Raw genomic sequence first — 15463 nt, forward strand, 5'->3', positions numbered from 1 at the left:
CCCTATCAGCCTCCTCCCCCTCTTCACTAAAACTTTTGAGACGCTAATCAATCAAGCACTAGTTCACCACATCCCAAAAGCTAATCTTCTTTTTAAAAAACAGTATGGATTTATGCAATGTCATTCTACTACAGATATTTTAACAGTTATTTGCACAGCAACCAAGAAGGCTAATATGCTTGCCAGTGTCATAAGAGGACATATTTTCCTCTTACTATATGAAGAAATTATGATTTATTACACAAAAGATAATATTAATTATCCAAATATAATAAAAAATAATTATTAATTATAACAAAATAAAAATATTTAAAATATTATATAATAATATAAAATATAATAAATTACTTTATTAAAAAGAAATAACAATAAAAGAAAAAATCTTTCATCAATAACTGGTAAATATAGATTTTTCTGAATTATATTTGACCAAAAGCATTTATGTCTAAAATATAACAAAACATTACTATAAAAAACAAGTACTTTAATCACAAAGGGAAATAACTAAAAAACAGAGTTATTCCCCTTTGCACTGTTACAATTATTAGAAATTCGTTTCCTTTCTACAATGTTTTTGTTTTTCTTTTCTTTGTAATAAAATTTATTTTTTCAAATTATCTTTTTTTTTCTCAATCTTTTTATTTTCAATTAATATGTTTGTGGCGTTCCTTTACCCCTAGACTAGGACACAAAAACCGTGACAGTTTGCCTCAAACTCCACATTGGACCCAGCACACCACTCCCTCCCCGACTTCCCATTTGCGGACAGACGCCACAGTAGATGATCTGGAAATCACTCCTTCTCAGGTGCATGATATAAAAAAACTTTGACACCTTAAAAGCATCTCATCTTGGCTGTGCTATTAAAAAAATGCTCCACTGAGGTTGCTCCAGTCCTCTCCAAACTTACAACAAATACCTTAACAAATCTTGCTTTCAACTGCTTCTATGGCACGAATTTACAAGAATTCTGGCGAAAGAACTGATCCATTAAATTATCATCGCATTAGCCTACTCCCACTTTTCGCCAAAATATTTGAGTTTATAATTAACTAAGCTCTAGTCCATCAACTTACAGCTGCTAAACTTCCAACCGACGAACAATATGGATTTAGGCAAATCCGTTCTACAGCAGATATCCTAACTGTAATCAGTGTAATACCATACATTGGACAAAGCAGGCGAGGGTAGAGCTGTAATCCTAGATATATCTAAGGCTTTTGACAAAGTATAGCACGATGGTCTTCTCAGGAAAATTAGATCATACAGTATCACTGGACAAATACTTAACATAATTAAATCCTTCTTAAATTTAAGAATAAGGATCCACATTGTCCTTGACAGTTGCACTTCTAAACAATGATATAAATGCAGGTGCACCTCAGGTCTGTCCTTGGATTTTTATTATTCCTAATATTCATAAATATCTCCTTGATAAAATTGTCTCTGAGATGGGTATATTTGCTGATGACACCATGCTCTATAAAAGAAAGGATGTGGGGAAAGCAAATGAACACATATCTAAGGAAATGTCAGAAACACTAGAGGAAGACCTCTAGTGGAATGGGAACAAAAATGGATGGTCACATTCAATACTGCTAAGACTAAGCTTGTTTCCTTCAATAATTATAAGAAACCTTCTCAACCACCAATAGCTATGGCTAAAGACACATTATCTGAAAGTACTTCTTTCAAAATTCTCGGCTTAATATTCACAGGGAACATGAGTTGGAATAGATACATTGAGAGCATTGCCAAGGTCGCTGAAAGGAAAGTGGGCTCTCTCTACCATGCTAGAAAGTTACTTACGCCTGAAAGTATTCTGTACTTCTACAAGGCAACCATTCGCCCATGTATGGAGTATTGTTGTCACATTTGGGCTGGTGCATCTGCTACTAGTCTTTCACTCCTGGACAGAGTCCAAAAGAGAGTTGCCAACCTGATAGGTCCTGAACTTTCATCTAAGCTTCAGCCTCTGTCCCATTGACAAAATGTTCCATCCTACTGCCTGCTTGACAAACAGCAAAACCCCACCCCTACACAGTAGAGATCCCTAAATTTGAGAAGGCTTTCTACTCTAATAGTTTCTTCCCCAGAACTGCTAGACTTTGGAATTCCCTTCCAAATTTTTGCTTTCCCAACTGTACTGACATGCAGAAGTTCAAGTGTAATGTGAACAGACATCTTACTGCTCAACTCCCTACATAGTACCTCTGCAACTTATGGCCCCAATAATAGCCCCCTACATCAAAGTAACACACTGCCTTCTTTGGGGTGAAAATGGAATAAATTTTTTTTTCAAAAAGTCGTTTCTGAATGCATATACAATGCACTAGATAAGGTGGGTGAAGCAAAGGCTGTAGCCCTCGATAAAGTCTGGCATCAAGGGCTGCTAATTAAATTAAATCATACAGTATAACTGAACAAATACTAAATATAATTAGATCCTTCTTAGACAATAGGACTATCCAGGTTGTCATTGATGATCCAAACAGGATAATATTAATGTGGGAGTGCCTCAGGGGTCAATCCTTGGATATTCATCAATGACCTACCTGAGTATATTGTGTCCGAAATGGGTATATTTGCTGATGATACATTGCTCTATAACATGCATGAGTGAAGAACAGATGTACACAAATCTAAGACAATAGCTGAATCTTTAGGAAATTACTTCTAATGGGCCGTAAATTGAACTAACTGTACTGATATGCAGACGTTCAAATGTAACGTAAATTTAATACTACTAAGATTAAGCTGCTCTCCTTTAACAATTATAAGATACCTCTCCACCCACCGATATCCATGACAAAGAACTCCCTACCTGAAAATTCTTCCTTCAAACTTCTCAGCTTAACATTCACAGGACATATGAACTGGTACAAATAAAATACATTGAGGACATTGCGAAGGCTGCTGCAAGTAAGATGGGTTCCCTCTATTGTGCTACAAAACTACTCACACCTGAGAGTATCCTGTACCTCTACAAAGTCACCATTCGCTCATGCATGGAGTATTGTTGCCACATCTGGGCTGGTGCATCTATTACTAGCCTCTCCCTTTTGGTTTCCAATCTAATAAGTCCCACTTTGCCAACTAGGCTCTAACACTTGTCCCATTGCCGCAAGTTGCATCCCTATGTCTGTTTTATAAGTATTTTAATGGAATGTGCTCTGATGAACTCATTGCACTTGTGCCCCCTCAACGTACATATCCTCAACAAACCTGCTTAACAGCAAAATCACACCCCTTCACTGTTGAGGTCCCTAAATGACAGAAAGCTTTCTACTCTAATAGCTTCTTTCCTCTAACAGCTAGACTTTGGAATTCTCTTCCTGACTGTACTGATATGCAGAAGTTCAAAAGTAAACCAACATCTTAATTTTTCTTAGGCAGGGTCCCAATTAGTAGCTCCTTACATCCAAGTGGTAATTTGCCTTGTTTGGGGTGAAGGTCAGTAGAAAAAAAAAAAATGTCAAGGGAGGCAACTCCTGTTTATTTTTATCAAAATTATTTCATTTGAACGTGACAAAAACTGACTAAATTAGGTCTAAAAACAAAAATCGTTTTTTTGTTGTTTTGCCAACCTAAAGTTTGCAAATAGGAATGGCAAAGAAGATAACGGATATATACTTTTTATTTTCAACAAAGTCCAACCAAGACTTTACTAAATGTAAGAAAAAAATATAACCGACTTTTTAATGGAAAACATTCTTGGAGGAGTTTGAGACGATATAACTAGTATTAATTAAGCAAAAATAAGCATTTTTAGCAAAAGATAATTTGATACGTTCAAATATTTGATCAAACAAACAATTTCAAGTAATAATAATACACGAATACATTATTTTTTTCGTAAACTGATTTGGCAATTCCTTTTCTTGTTATTAACAGCGGCCCTGAAGAGGGTTGGCCTTATCTCTATTTTATTTTATTTTTTTCATTAGGTAGTTTTTGTATATGATCTTGGAATTAGTTTGTTTTGTTTTTTTGCAATATCAACAAATTTTTATTACAAATTATTAAATTCGGAAAAAAATTTTATTTAAAAAATAATTTATTTTTAAGTTGGTAAACAAATTTATCATTGGCTAAATTAGAAAACTTCATTATTGGTTATTCATAATTAACAATCATTTGTTAGAATTTTTAAGGCTAAACAAATTTAGGTCGTCCTAGTTTTAGCAAGGAATAAATATTAAATCGTATGTCTACACCACTAGAAATTATAACAATAATATTTATATTTATGATTGGCAATTTATTTTTCAGCTTTGAAAAGATAGAATATTTTACTTGTGCATTTCCTTTTCAAAAACTACCTCGGCAATTTCCGAGACTATGTTCTTGTGAAGACGAGTTTTTTTTTTTTTGTTTTTTTTTTACTTGAAATTGTTTAATTGTTTGATCAATTTTTTAGCGTCCCAAATTATCACTTGCAAAAAAAAAAAAAAAAAAATGCTTACTTTTGCTTAAGTTGCTTAGAGTTATCTCCCTCGAACTCTGAGAAGATAGATTTTTTAGAATAATAGTAATTGTTGTTATTATATAAAGTTACTTATATACTTATTATTTTTATCATAAATAATATCACGACGTGCTTACGTGAAGGGACTATCACAGGAACGAACATTTGTAATCGTGAATGTTGACCGAGAAGAGGGTTCTCTATTTTCGTCATTTTGTACATTCACAGATGAAGGGGTTTCTTGGTATCCATCTGGAACAACTTTGTTAGTTCTGGGTGTCCAAACATTTTGTCTAACTACCGTAGATACTTCAACTCTGTCTTGTAAATGTCGACACAGCTCAGTTTTAATCGATGTCAAAATTTCCGATTGTTTGTTATTGTTTGAAACGTTAGGACTCGTCTCACTTTTAGAGGGGGGTTGTTTTGGTGGCGGCAAAGCCTGTAGATGAGATGGGACAACAACTGGAGTACATGGTGCGTTGTTCACTGAAGAAACACTTGGAACGGATTTATTTGGGGGTAATTTTACTCCATGTTGTTGGGAGCCTTTCGTCATATTTATTATAGGCGAGGGATTAGCCACGCTACTATCAGTTTTTAATGGAGATTTCTCCTGGTTTAATAATTCGGTAACTCTGTTTTTATTGACGCTTGTAGTCTCATAATTTTGTGGTCTTTCCAGTTTCTTTTTTTTGACAATAGTCATCGGCGATTTCATCTTTACCTGTCTGATCGTTGTAGTCTTTTCTCCCCAGTTTGAGGGTTTAGAATTCGATTGAATATCTTTCCCTAAATTTTCACCCCAGATCATTTTCGCTATGGCTGCACCTGTGAGACTCTGGTTTGCATATATCGTGGAGAGGTTAGCGTTTTGACTCAATGTTGTCATCATTTCCTTTAGCGACGACCTACTGAGATATTTCCGATCAAACCAACACTCTTGCTGCGGATCGACATGTTTCTTTGGAGTTTGAAATAATTTCTCCAAGTCCTTATGTATCTTGGATTTATAAAGCTTAAAAGCCATGACAGGACAAAGCACATCATCCTTCATGGCTGGAATCAAATTACTGAAAAAACTCTTTTTAGTGCTTCTATTTTCCCACGAAGATAAAAGTGGTTCATATTCGTTCGGAAGAATATACTTTTTCCCATCAGTATCAGTACGAATAATAAAACGGTTTGCATTTAATGTGTCGTAGCAACATGGGCCCATTTGACGCTTATAATATTGTAAAATAAACCAAATATATTCTAAAAGCTGTTCAGGGGTCGGATTTTGTATATTAGTTTCAAAATATTTCTTTAAACGTTCCATATCCTTTTCTTGGATGGGCGCAAATTTCTGTTTCAGAATAACGGCTTTAATACTGTTCTCCATGGCAGTAAAAGCCTTGTTGGCCTCCATAAAGGGTTCATCTTTAATAATGTCGACTTTAAGCGTTTCTAGAAAATGTCTTTTCAGCGCAAAACGAAGCGAGTGAAAAGTGGAGATTTTATCGTATTTTTTTAATCTTTCATCGACGTACAATCTCTTTAATACCTGTACCAGTGCTGGTACATTTTTACTTGTAAACTCAAATGAAATATCGGATTCGTAACAAAAATCATTGAACAGTTGAAGAGCCCAACGTGTGGTGTCTACTGTTATTTCTTTAACTAACGCATCAGTGGAATCAACTGGACGCGATGTTAAGTAGCGAGAAACAGACATGTTTGTTTTCTTTTGCGCGCATGCGCAATGTTGACAAACTCGCACGTTATTGAATGTTGTCACCTCAAGTTTTGAAAACCAACGAAGCAAGCAATAAAAAAAATGTTTTAGCAATAAATAAATGTTTCATGTCAGACTTTTCATGTTTTTTTTTTTTGTTTTATTTTAAATATTTGAAAAATTACTTTGTGATTGATATTTAAATGTTAACTGATTTTAACTTCGAAATGTTTCTATCGTTTTTTTTTTTCTTAGTTTCGTATTTTCCTAGCGGTGAAGAAGCTAAGACGTTCCTTATGAAATTGAAATCGTAACCTTTTTTTACACATACTTTTTTTTTTGGGGGGGGGGGATAAAAAAAACAAAACAAAACAAAACGGTGGACATGAATGAGAATCCCCCCCCCTCATCCTCACCATATATTAGTGTCCAATCAATAATGATCGGTTGCAGTTAAGTCCCGGCAAAGTTCGACAGGTCACATCAGTATTTTACACCGCCAAATCACGAATATTACGAATTATTAGCTTTTAAATAAAAATAAAAATGTATAAAGTTTTAAAATAAAAAATGTAATTAATATAAAAAAATATTTTAGTATTGGAAGTAAGCACTTGATTAAATAAAGTAAACGAACAAAATATACATTTTTATATATTTATAACCATTTAACAGAAAAAAACGAACAAAATAAAATCTGAAGTAATGACGTAACGGTAAATATAGGGATACGGCGGATACGCTACAACATAACGCCGACCCCTCTAATTTGTTTTTATAGGGGTAATCGAGGTCGCTGACAACGAATCTGATAATCAAACCCGTAATTTACGTTACGTAATTTACCGTTTGCATGGTATTAACCTCTGAACCCACGAACTACATTCCGCCATTTTACAGCTTTCGTTTACGCTACGCACGAGCGCGGTAACATAAACGACGTTTGTTGAATGTGCCTTCACGTAGAACACTAAACACTGCCTTTTCACATGGCGTACGAATCTTTTGTGGAACATTTAAATATTATACGAAAAAGAAAAAAAAGCACCCCAAGTGGGGATGGGGGGGGGGGTAATTTCGGTAAGACATTTTTTTTTTTTTTTTTTCAGAACAGAATTTTTTTTTTTTTTTTGTCATTGGCGGACAATTTAAAATTCCAAGAAAAAATTGTCTGAAACAAACATTTAAAAAAATACATGACAGTACTTTTTGGGGGGATTTTTTTGTTTTTTGTCTTACATAGTTTTTAATGCGGTTTACAAAAACATAAGCACCAACCATTTTTATGCTTTTCGTTTTTTTTTTTTTTTTGCAGCAGAGGGATTCAATTATAGAACTTGTGTGGCATAACAGGTGCTTGCTTCTGCAGTATAATTAACCGTTTTTCCATAAGTAACGCGCCGACATTTACCGATTAGAATACATTTTAACATTTTTAAATTTTACTGCTTTCTGTTTATATTGGGGGAGGAGGCGGGGATGGTGTTGGGGCGCCTGTGCCCCAATACCACCTCCCTCCTCCCCCAATGTAAATAGCAAAAGGTGTTTCTGCAGTTTAATTAACCGTTTTTCCGTAAGTAACGCACCGATATTTACCGATTAGAACACCATTTAACATTTTTCGGAGATGTACGCCTCCTCCCCCAATGTAAACAGTAAAATCTCCGAAAAATATTAAATGGTGTTCTAATCGGTAAATGTCGGTACACGTTACTTATGGTAAAACGGTTAATTAAACTGCAGAAGCACCTGTTAAGCCACACAAGTTCTATAATTGAATCCCCCCTCCCACAACATAAAGAACGAAAAACACAACAATGTTTGGTGCTTATGTTTTTGTAAACCGCATTAAAAACTACGTAAGACAAAAAACAAAAAAATCCCCCCAAAACCAACCGTCGTTTATGTTACTGCGCGCTCGCACGTAAACAAAAGCTGTAAAACATATTTTTTTTTATTTTAAAACTTTAATAATTTTTATTTTATTTTAAAACTAATAATTCGTAATATTCATGATTTGACGATGTAAAATACTGATGTGACTCTTCTAGAGTTGTCAAACTGTGCCGGGACTTAACTGCAAGACTAACAGTGTCAGAAATCAACATTAAAAATGTGTGAAAAATATTGAATAATTCGACCTCCTATCATTCCAAGCTTATAAATACTTTAAAAATGTAATTCAAACTCTAATTTTTTTTTTCAATTAAAGAAGCAAAAACCAAATTTTCAAAAAAATAACAGGTTTAATAGCAAATTATGCAATATTTGTTTTTCTTAAATCGGTTTTCTTTAAAAAGATTTAAAGAAAATCAACGAATTTAACTTCATTCGATAAATATATGTGCATACGAATTCCAAAAAATCACTTACCTATAAAAAAGTACTATTCAATGGGTACTTCCATTATTCATTGTTAAGAATGTATCCATATTTATATTTTAAATTCCATGTATTTTTTAAATAAAAGAATTTTTTTAAACAACTATTTGAAAATAGCGCCATTACGTAAGTATTGTTACATTTTAGCGAAACACCAGAAGCGGTGTTTAATCATGTTTTGAAATACGGATGGACAGAAGGAAATAAAAACCACACGTTCGTGTTAGCCGTCTAGCCTTGTGCATGAAGAAATATGTCTCCATAGATAAAAAAAAAAATACTCACATTTTACTTATAAGTTTTTGCCTAAAAAACCAAAAAAAAACACAGTCAAAGATTTTTTTTGTTTTCTCTCTTTTAAAAAAAAAAAAAAAAAAAAAAAGAGAGAAATTACAAGTTTTTTATATTTTATTCACAGTTTTTTGTTAGGGGTGTCAAAGATTCCCAAAAAATTCTGACACACCTACTGCAAGACTGCCTAATCGGTAATGTCCAAGATCAATGGTCGGAAAAAAATCAAGCTACCGGAAGTTGATACAGTTGATTATGGAACGGAACGGAGTCAAGACACAAAAAAGTGAAACCATATATTTATTTTAAAAATCTACTTTAGTTTAACACTTCCTGTGTTATCACAAAACAAAACAAAAAAAAATACTTTTAAACAAAAACAAAACACTTCTTGTATTATCAAATAATAAAACAAATATTTTATTAAAAAAAATTAAGTTAGTTTTCACACTTGTTTTACAACGAAACAAAAAATATTAAATAGAGTTAGCGGCGTAAATTATTTGACAAACAAAAAATTATAAAAACTGTTTATTTTATATAAAACACATTTTTAGACCCCAAGGCTGAAATAAAACCAGAAAAAATTTCATTTTTATTATTTTTTCATCATTTTTCATTAGACCAAATGTACGACGTTCAAAGCTGCTGTATTGCTTTTAAAAGTTGGCCTTTCTAAGATTTGACAGATTGGCCAAATTTGGCCTTTTACACGCTCTTTCATTACAAAAAAATATGGCGGCCAAAAACATGGTTTTATTAAAGAGCGTAAAAAAGGTGAAATTTGGCCTTAGAAAGGCCAAATTTTAAAAGCAATATGGCGACCTCGAATTACGTACATTTAGTCTAATGAAAATGATGAAAAAATAAAAATGAAATTTTTTCTGGTTTTATTTCAGCCTTAGGGTCTAAAAATATGTTTTATATAAAAATAAATAATTTTTATAATTTTTGTCTGTCAAATAATTTACGCCACTAAAATACACATTTGCCATAGACTTTATAATATATATAATTCATATAATTAAATAATTGTTTTTTTTTGTTTTGTTTCATCGTAAAACAACTGTTAAAACTAAATTAATTTTTTTGAATAAAATGTTTTATTATTTGATAATACAAGAAGTGTTTTTGACACTTCTGCATGACAGTGGTATATTAGCAACAAAGACGAGTTATCGACTCCTGTTCATCGAAAGAGAAATGACATCTAGCGGCCATTATGTGAACTTCAAATATAAGTGTTTATGATAACGTAAAAATATATAACAAAATAAATACCACAAAAAAAAAAAACGAAAATCGAAACATTTATTGAATTAAAAAAAATGTATCAAAATATAATTTTAATGTATTAATATTATGGTAAATTTTTACGAGGTGCTCCTGCTCCAGCGTCGTTTAACCCCTAAAAAAATGAAGATCTACTTTTTTTCTTTTTTTTTTTTTTTGCTTAATACGTTTAAAAGGCTTTTATGAATATTATTAAACGAAAAGTTTTGAAAAAAAATACATAAATAAATAGCATCAGAGTGGGGGATCAGTTTCCCATATAAATTTAACGTAAAGTCATCACCCACTTCTTGGCCACTTAGCATTCAACGAGACATGTCACTGTAGAATTATTTCTAGTTTGGCGGGCGCAGGGAGGGTGTGGAAGAGCGGTAAACATGACAATTTTGGGGGAGGGAGAGGATTACATTTGAAACAAAATAACGATATATTTAATTAAAATTTTAGTAGTGTTGGGGGGGGGATTTAATTTTCGTGGCTGGAGAGAGGGATTTCTCTTTTTTTTTTTTTTTTTTAATTTTTTTAATTTTTTATTCACTTTTCAACCCAAACAAGGCAGTGTCACTTTGAAGTAGGGGGCTACTATCGGGGACATAAGTTGCAAGGGTATTATGAAGGGAGATCAGTAGCAAGATGTCTGTTAACATTACACTTGAACTTCTGCATGTCAGTACAGTTAGGAAAGCAGAATCCCGGAAGGGAGTTCCAAAGTTTAGCAGTTCTGGAGAAGAAACTATTGGAATAGAAAGCCTTCTTACAAACCTAGGAATCTCTACTGTGAAGGGGTGGGATTTAGCTGCTTGTCGGGGGTATTCATGTCTAGGGGGTACAAGTGCTTGTAGTTCATCATAGCATTCACCATTGAAGTATTTGTAGAACAGGCAGAGGGATGGAACATTTCTTCGATGGGAGGTTGAAGCTTAGATGAAAGTTCAGGACCTATCAGGTTGGCAACTCTCTTTTGAACCCTGTCCAGGAGTGAAAGACAAGTAACAGATGCACCAGCCCAAATATGACAACAACACTCTATACATGGGCGAATGGTGGCCTTATAGAAGTACAGAATACTTTCAGGCGTAAGTAGTTTTCTAGCACGGTAGAGAGAGCCCATCTTCTTTGCAGCAGCCTTAGTAATGCTCTCAATTTATCTATTCCAGCTCATTTTCACTGTAAACGTTAGACCAAGAAGTTTAAAGGAAGTACTTTCAGGTAATGTGTTCTTCGCCATTGCTGGTGGTAGAGAAGGTTTCTTGTAATTATTGAAGGAGACAAGCTTAGTCTTGCCAGCATTGAATGTGGCCATCTATTTTTGTTCCCATTCCACTACAGATTTGAGGTCATCCTTTAGTGTTTCTGCCATTTCCTTAGATATGTGTTCATTTGTTTTCCCCTTGTGCCTGTTATAGAGAGTGGTGTTATCAGCAAGTATACCCATCTCTGAAACAATTTTATCAGGGAGGTAATTTATGAATATCAGGAATAATAAAAGTCCAAGGATAGACCCTTTAGGTTCTCCCATATTTATATCATATTATTTAGATGTACAACCGTCAAGGACAACCTGGATTTTTTTCTTACTCAAAAATTGGTATCACAGAAGCAGTTTTCCAGCAGTCAGGAAGGCAAGATTTGTTAAGGCATTTGTTAAAAAGTTTGAAGAGAACTGGAGCAACCTCAGCAGAGCATTTTTTTAATAGCACAGCTAGGATGAGATTGGGTCCACATACTTTTGAGGTGTCTAGGTTTTTTCTGATACCATTTACCTAAGAAGTGGTCATTTTCAAATCATCTAGTGTGGCATCTGTCCGCAAATGGGAAGTTAGAGAGGAAGTGGTGTACTGGGTCCAATGTGGAGTTTGAGGCAAACTGACTGGCAAGTAGGTTAGCCTTCTCGGTTGACGTGCAAACAACCTCATGATTGTTTGATAGTGGAGGAATCGTTGACTGCCCATTATTTACTACACTGTTGTAGATTTTCCAAAAAATCACGGGTTCCTAATTTCTGTGCTTCGATGCATTTTCTGGTTTCAATGTATTCAGTCTTAGCTATCATTTCCCTCTTACAATTACTTCTAGCTTCTATATACTTCTGTCTGTTTGAACTGAACTTATGTCAGTTGAATCTGTGGTACGCATGCTGCCTTTGATCAATGGTAGCTGCACAAGTAGAAGTAAACCATTGGGGAGAGTGGAGCTTGCCATAGAATTTCCATGTGGGAACATGTGCTTCAATTGCTGTTTTGAACCATTCAGTGGTCTCATTTTCGCACTGTTCAGCTGGAAGAGAAAAGTATTTTCCCATGGGGCATCTTTGATGAGATCTGATGGCTTCCCAGTCAACCTTTTTGTAATATCTCGTTGTTTTGAGCAGTTGGTCTTCGATTTTGGGTTGAGAATTTAGGGCGATTTCTACCGTTATCACAGCATGATCAGCATTCCCGAGTAGGCTGTGGGCATTCATTATACAATCATCAGGAACTGTGGTCAAAACTAGATCTAGAAGTGACGCATGTTGATCTTGCTGGTCTGAGAAACGTGTCGGAGATGTAATCATCTGTGATAGGGAATGAGATATAGAGAAGCTATGTGTTGTGCTACCATCTGTAGGTAGAGAATCCAAGCCAGTTACTGTGGTGGACATTGAAGTCACCAAATACATGTACTTGTGTGCTAGTATCGAAGGAGAGTGCTATATCTATGCTTTCAGAGACTTTGTTTAATAGGGTACAGTCCTGGGTTGAGGGTGAGCGGTAGAGAAAATACAAGTAGCTAATATTATGTTGCATGTTTAGTCTGAAGCATATAAAAGCCTGGTTGTCTGATTCTAGTTTTCTTTCTCTAGTCAAGGGGAGGATGTTATGAATATAGACTCCAAGCCTCAAGGTAGGAGGCAGGTTGGTTTTCTTTGAGTTTGGTCCTGGTTTAAACATATTTTTTGCTTGAACTGTCATTTCATTTTATTTAATTTAAAAGTTTCATTTAGGGTGAGTGAAGGGTGCTGGACAAGTGCTTGTGCAGAATATCAGACATACAATACAAGTTGACCATAAGCTGTCTCCTCACCCACAGGATTGTGGCCTCAGGAAAGCCCACCGGGGATGAGTGCAGGGTCCCTTTCCATGGAAACATGGCACTACAATCATCCTGATATTATACAACTGTTGATGAAGCAGCCGGTCTAAGCACTACCATCAGTCGGAAACAGCAGCCAGGAACTGTCAATCCGGTACCCTCAACCCATTAGACAAAAGTCAGCCCAGTCCAACAGTATTATTCATAAAGGCCGTTTAAGTAGATCTTCATTTCTTTTTAGGGTTAAACGATGCTGTTTTTTTTTTTTGGGGGGGGGGGGTCAAAATGAAACGAAAAAATGAATTAACACACAACCTACCTTTAAAAACTTCTCTAGGGATTTTCGGGTGTGCGGAAAATGAATATCGCATTTAAAATTGGGACCCAGCAACTAGTTTTCACGGTATTACAAAAATATTTATCTGCATGTTTCATATTATACTTTTTTTTTTTGACATAGGCATCACCACTTATCAAGGCTCAGAGGCCACTCGAGGGTAAGGTAAGTTCTAAAAAAGAAACTTTGTTCATGGAATCTACGTTTAGGTTTAGGCACAGATAAAGAGTGGGGGAAATTATTGATAGTGTTTTCAGCTAGACAAGTGTTTCTCATGAAGGTTTGGCGAGGTGGGACCAGAGTTGAGGAACACTTGCCATGAAAATAAGCATAAAGCAGAAACAGATTCGCAACATCTCTTCTGTATAAAAGAGGTTGCAGGGAGGCTCCGGTCTATTTTAAACTCTATCAAGGCAGGATAAGTCCTTTTTAGCAACTCCTGCCCAGATGTAGCAACAGTACTCCATCCTTGGACGTACCTGGCTCTTATATAGATAGAGAATTGCATCAGCAGTGAGATATCTACTGGATCAATAGAAGGATCCCACCATTTTCCCAGCGGCCTTGGTAACGAATTTGATGTATGCGTTCCATTTCCGGTCAGGAGTAAAGGTTAAGCCCAGAAGCTTGTCAAAACATGAAGCCTCCCCAAGATGAAAGCCATTCATTTCAATTGATGCCAGATGGGGATCAAAGCATTGATGATGTAAAGATAAAACCTTGGTTTTAGATGCATTAAAAGTAACAAGCCACCTCTTTCCCCATTGTACCACTTGCTCAAGATCAGAGGAGAGTGAATCAGAGAGTTCGATGTGCTACCATAGATGGTAGTGTCATCAGCATAAATGTTTACAAATGATGTGCGGATGTGATTTGGAAGATCATTAATGTAAATCAGGAAGAGATTTGGGCCCAGGATGGACCCCTAAGGATCTCCAGCATTAATACTGTGAGCCTCTGATTTCTGCCTATCAACTACTACTCTTATGAACCTAACATGGCTACCATGCTTGTTTTTAAATTCGCAGAAACGTGATGGGGACGATACAATAAAATTACAAACTAATATAGAGTTAATGTTATTCTTATTATTATGAATAACAAAAAAAGAAAAATAAATTAAATAAAAACACAGATTTTTTGCTGTGCATTTTTTGCTGCACACTTGCGCGTACAAAAACTAAAAAAAACAATTATGGTCGCCACGTTACATTTATATATGAAACATACAAATAAATATGTTTGTAATACTGTGAAAACTAGTTGCCAGACCCAATTTTAAATGCAATGTTCGTTTTCAGCACACCCAAAAACCCCTAGAGAAGTGTGTTAATTCATTTTTTCGTTTTATTTTACCCGCCCCCCTCCCAAAAAAACAGCGTCGTTTAACCACTAAAAAAATGAAATTTACTTAAACGGCCTTTATGAATGATATGAAAAGAGAAATTTGGTATCCCCCACCCTCCCGCCACGAAAATTATATTTATTGTGTTATTTTATGTTTTAACCCCCGCAACACTACTAAAATTTTAATTAAATATATCGTTATTTTATGTTTCAAATGTAATCCTCTCCCTCCCCCAAAATTGTCATGTTTACCACCCTCCGCACCCTACCCGCGCTCCCCAAACTTAAAATAATGCTACGGTGACATGTCTTGTTGAACGATAAAGTGGCCAAGAAGTGGGTGATCACTTTACATTAAATTTATATGGGAAAATGATCCTCACATTAAAATGCTATTTATTTATATTTTTTTTTTAATTTCTCTTTTCATATTATTCATGAAGGCGTTTAAACGTATTAGGAAAAAAAAAAAGTAGATCCTCATTTTTTTAGGGGTTAAACGATGCTGGGGCACCTTGTAAAAATTTACTGATATAATTTCTTTTCAATGAGTGGT

At 34.8% G+C, this 15463-nt stretch overlaps 1 protein-coding gene across 4 annotated transcripts in view; it reads right to left on the reverse strand.

Annotated features, from left to right (window-relative positions):
* Positions 1-15463, reverse strand: part of LOC145241333 (uncharacterized) — an 80969-nt gene that overhangs the window by 23798 nt on the left and 41708 nt on the right. For 2 of the 4 annotated variants that reach the window (XM_080104167.1, XM_080104168.1), the window contains exon 3: positions 8853-8873. The exons of 1 other annotated variant lie outside the window; for it this stretch is intronic. In XM_080104167.1, coding sequence (XP_079960293.1) covers positions 8853-8873 — 21 coding nt within the window. Of the gene's footprint in view, positions 1-4605; positions 6376-8852; positions 8874-15463 lie in introns of those variants that run through there. One more of the 4 variants, XM_080104170.1, reaches the window with a different exon arrangement.

The sequence above is a fragment of the Euprymna scolopes genome, chromosome 20 (genome assembly GCF_053919585.1).
Source record: "Euprymna scolopes isolate OS-2025 chromosome 20, ASM5391958v1, whole genome shotgun sequence".
In the NCBI taxonomy this organism is placed as follows: domain Eukaryota; kingdom Metazoa; phylum Mollusca; class Cephalopoda; order Sepiida; family Sepiolidae; genus Euprymna; species Euprymna scolopes.